Here is a 2341-nt window from a genome sequence, read left to right as displayed (position 1 = left end):
GTCTAATGACCCGCGCCTTTTGAGATTGTTGGAAGCGGCGGAAGCACCACAGTGCCAGGAAGCGGTTGTAGCACACCCACACGATGACGTAGTGACAGAAGGTCTGCAACGTGTAGTACACCGTGAAGAAGAAGTGGGTGAAAACTGCCATGGCATAGGAATGTATGTAACATCCGTTGAGTGTCAGGATGGTAGTGACGCTGACCACCATCACTCCTGCGTCCAGGCTTAGCAGCAGCTTCATGTACCTGCGGGAAGAGAAGCAAGGCCGAGTGTGTGATGCCACTTCGTGTATAGGAACTGACTGCATGTCAAACAGACTGACTGGAAAAGCTTAGGGAGGAATGATTACTTACGTGGTGATTGGTAAACCTTGCATTCGTGGTCTGTGGAGGAGGTAGAGGCCAATGCCTGACAAGGTCGCGCCCACCACCAGCAACATGGGCACTAGTATCCAGTAGCTCACCACCATTAACTGCCTGATCTGCGCCTTCTCTAAGTTCTCTTCCTCCTGGCCATGTTGCCAGGTGTCGTTGGTGATCGTTGTGATGGTGGTGGTGGTGGTGATGGTGTAAAGGTTACTGGTCATGGTGTAGCTGAGGGAAGTGGTGGTTATAGTGAGAGAGAGAGAGAGAGAGAGAGAGAGAGAGAGAGAGAGAGAGAGAGAGAGAGAGAGAGAGAGAGAGAGAGAGAGAGAGAGAGAGAGAGAGAGAGAGAGAGAGAGAGAGAGAGAATTTCTTAACCTCTTTGGTAGAGTCTTTACACACACACACACACACACACACACACACACACACACACACACACACACACACACACACACACACACACACCAAAGCGACTCACTGTATTAACCGCAACGCTGTCTTGAAACAGACTGGAGGAAACGTGTGTGTGTGTGTGTGTGTGTGTGTGTGTGTGTGTGTGTGTGTGTGTGTGTGTGTGTGTGTGTGTGTGTGTGTGTGTGTGATAACACATTCTGAGAGAGAGAGAGAGAGAGAGAGAGAGAGAGAGAGAGAGAGAGAGAGAGAGAGAGAGAGATATTAAAGGTATCCGGTGTGTTGATGTGTGGTACCTTAGAAACGTTTAAAGTGGTAAACAAGTTATTAGTTTTTGACACACACACACACACACACACACACACACACACACACACACACACACACACACACACACACACACACACACACACACACACACACACACACACACAGAGGTCTTGGTGATGATTTAGGTGTGTTTGATAACGTGTTGAATCGCATATTCAATCCTTGTTTCCCCGCTGACGGCCACACTTGAAAGATTTATCCAGTCTTGAGATACATCACGTACGTAACTTCTTGATGTATACTGTACGTGATGCTTCAAGAAGACCTGTCTTTGCTGTTTTTTTTTTGTTTGTTTTTGTTTTAACTTATTGGTTTTGTTACTACTGCTGCTACTGTTGTTTATCTTATTTTTTAAGACATGATAATGATGGAAAATAAAAATCGATCTAGTTACAAAACGGCGAATTTCAAGGATTTTTTAATTTGTTTCCTTCGCCTAAATACAAACATTAGAATTCCTGGGCCATCTTGTTGTTGGTGAAGGTTGTGCTAAATTCCTCAATGAAGGAGTTTTTGTCTGCATCAGAGCAAGAGAAATTTTCCAGTAATAGAGGCAAGAAAAAAAAAAAATCCTGTGAGAATAATGTAATACAGGGTGCATTTGATTTCGTATAGGAACGCCAGGAAAACACTTCATTACTTCATTATGTTTGTCATTACAAGATAAATAAAAAAATGTAGTGTATAGATTGACAGAGAAAGTATCACATTATTAACTTTTCAGTACCACGACACGTTCTTTCTATATTCATTCTGGTTACTTTTTGGCGATTCTGTACAGCTTCAGAAACTCATATGTGGGATTGAAATAGTGAAGACTCTAGCCATTAACCTTCTGACCTCCATATACCCTTCCTAATACAATTAAAATCGTCTAGTCACACCGAAAAATCAAAGTAAACATGCGTCTCAGTATTGGAGGGGTTAAGACGAAGCTTTCAGGGCATTGCATAATATTAGTTTGAATTTAGTGACATCCGATGTTTGATAAAGTGGTGTTACGTAACGTTTGAAGCACAGAGGCGACACTGATGAAAAGAGGCGTGATGGAGTAGGATTTGTAACTTCTGATGTCTCCATTGTTGTTTTTCGGGAAGTGAAACATTTATGATTAGTGAAATAAAGTATCATGTCATATAAATAACAGTCTCAGGCATAAGGCGCCGATGTGACCAGTGAGTGATGACGCAAGACGGGGTGAGAGAAAGAGAAGTAGGGTAGAAGCAAGGAAA

General features: G+C 43.0%; 1 protein-coding gene across 1 annotated transcript in view; it reads right to left on the bottom strand.

The window, feature by feature from the left end:
• The window catches only part of LOC123520532, a 1988-nt gene extending 1025 nt beyond the window's left edge, over positions 1–963 (bottom strand). The window contains exons 1-3 of the mRNA XM_045282864.1: positions 847–963; positions 357–596; positions 1–248 (exon numbers count right to left, since the gene is read on the bottom strand). The exon at positions 1–248 is cut by the window's left edge and continues 1025 nt beyond it. Of these exons, the coding sequence (XP_045138799.1) occupies positions 1–248; positions 357–589 (481 nt within the window). The 5' untranslated portion in view covers positions 590–596; positions 847–963. The remainder of the gene's footprint in view (positions 249–356; positions 597–846) is intronic.
• Between the last annotated feature and the right edge of the window lie 1378 nt (positions 964–2341).

Source organism: Portunus trituberculatus, chromosome 47, assembly GCF_017591435.1.
Source record: "Portunus trituberculatus isolate SZX2019 chromosome 47, ASM1759143v1, whole genome shotgun sequence".
Lineage (NCBI taxonomy): Eukaryota > Metazoa > Arthropoda > Malacostraca > Decapoda > Portunidae > Portunus > Portunus trituberculatus.
This window is presented reverse-complemented; position numbering and strand designations above follow the sequence as displayed.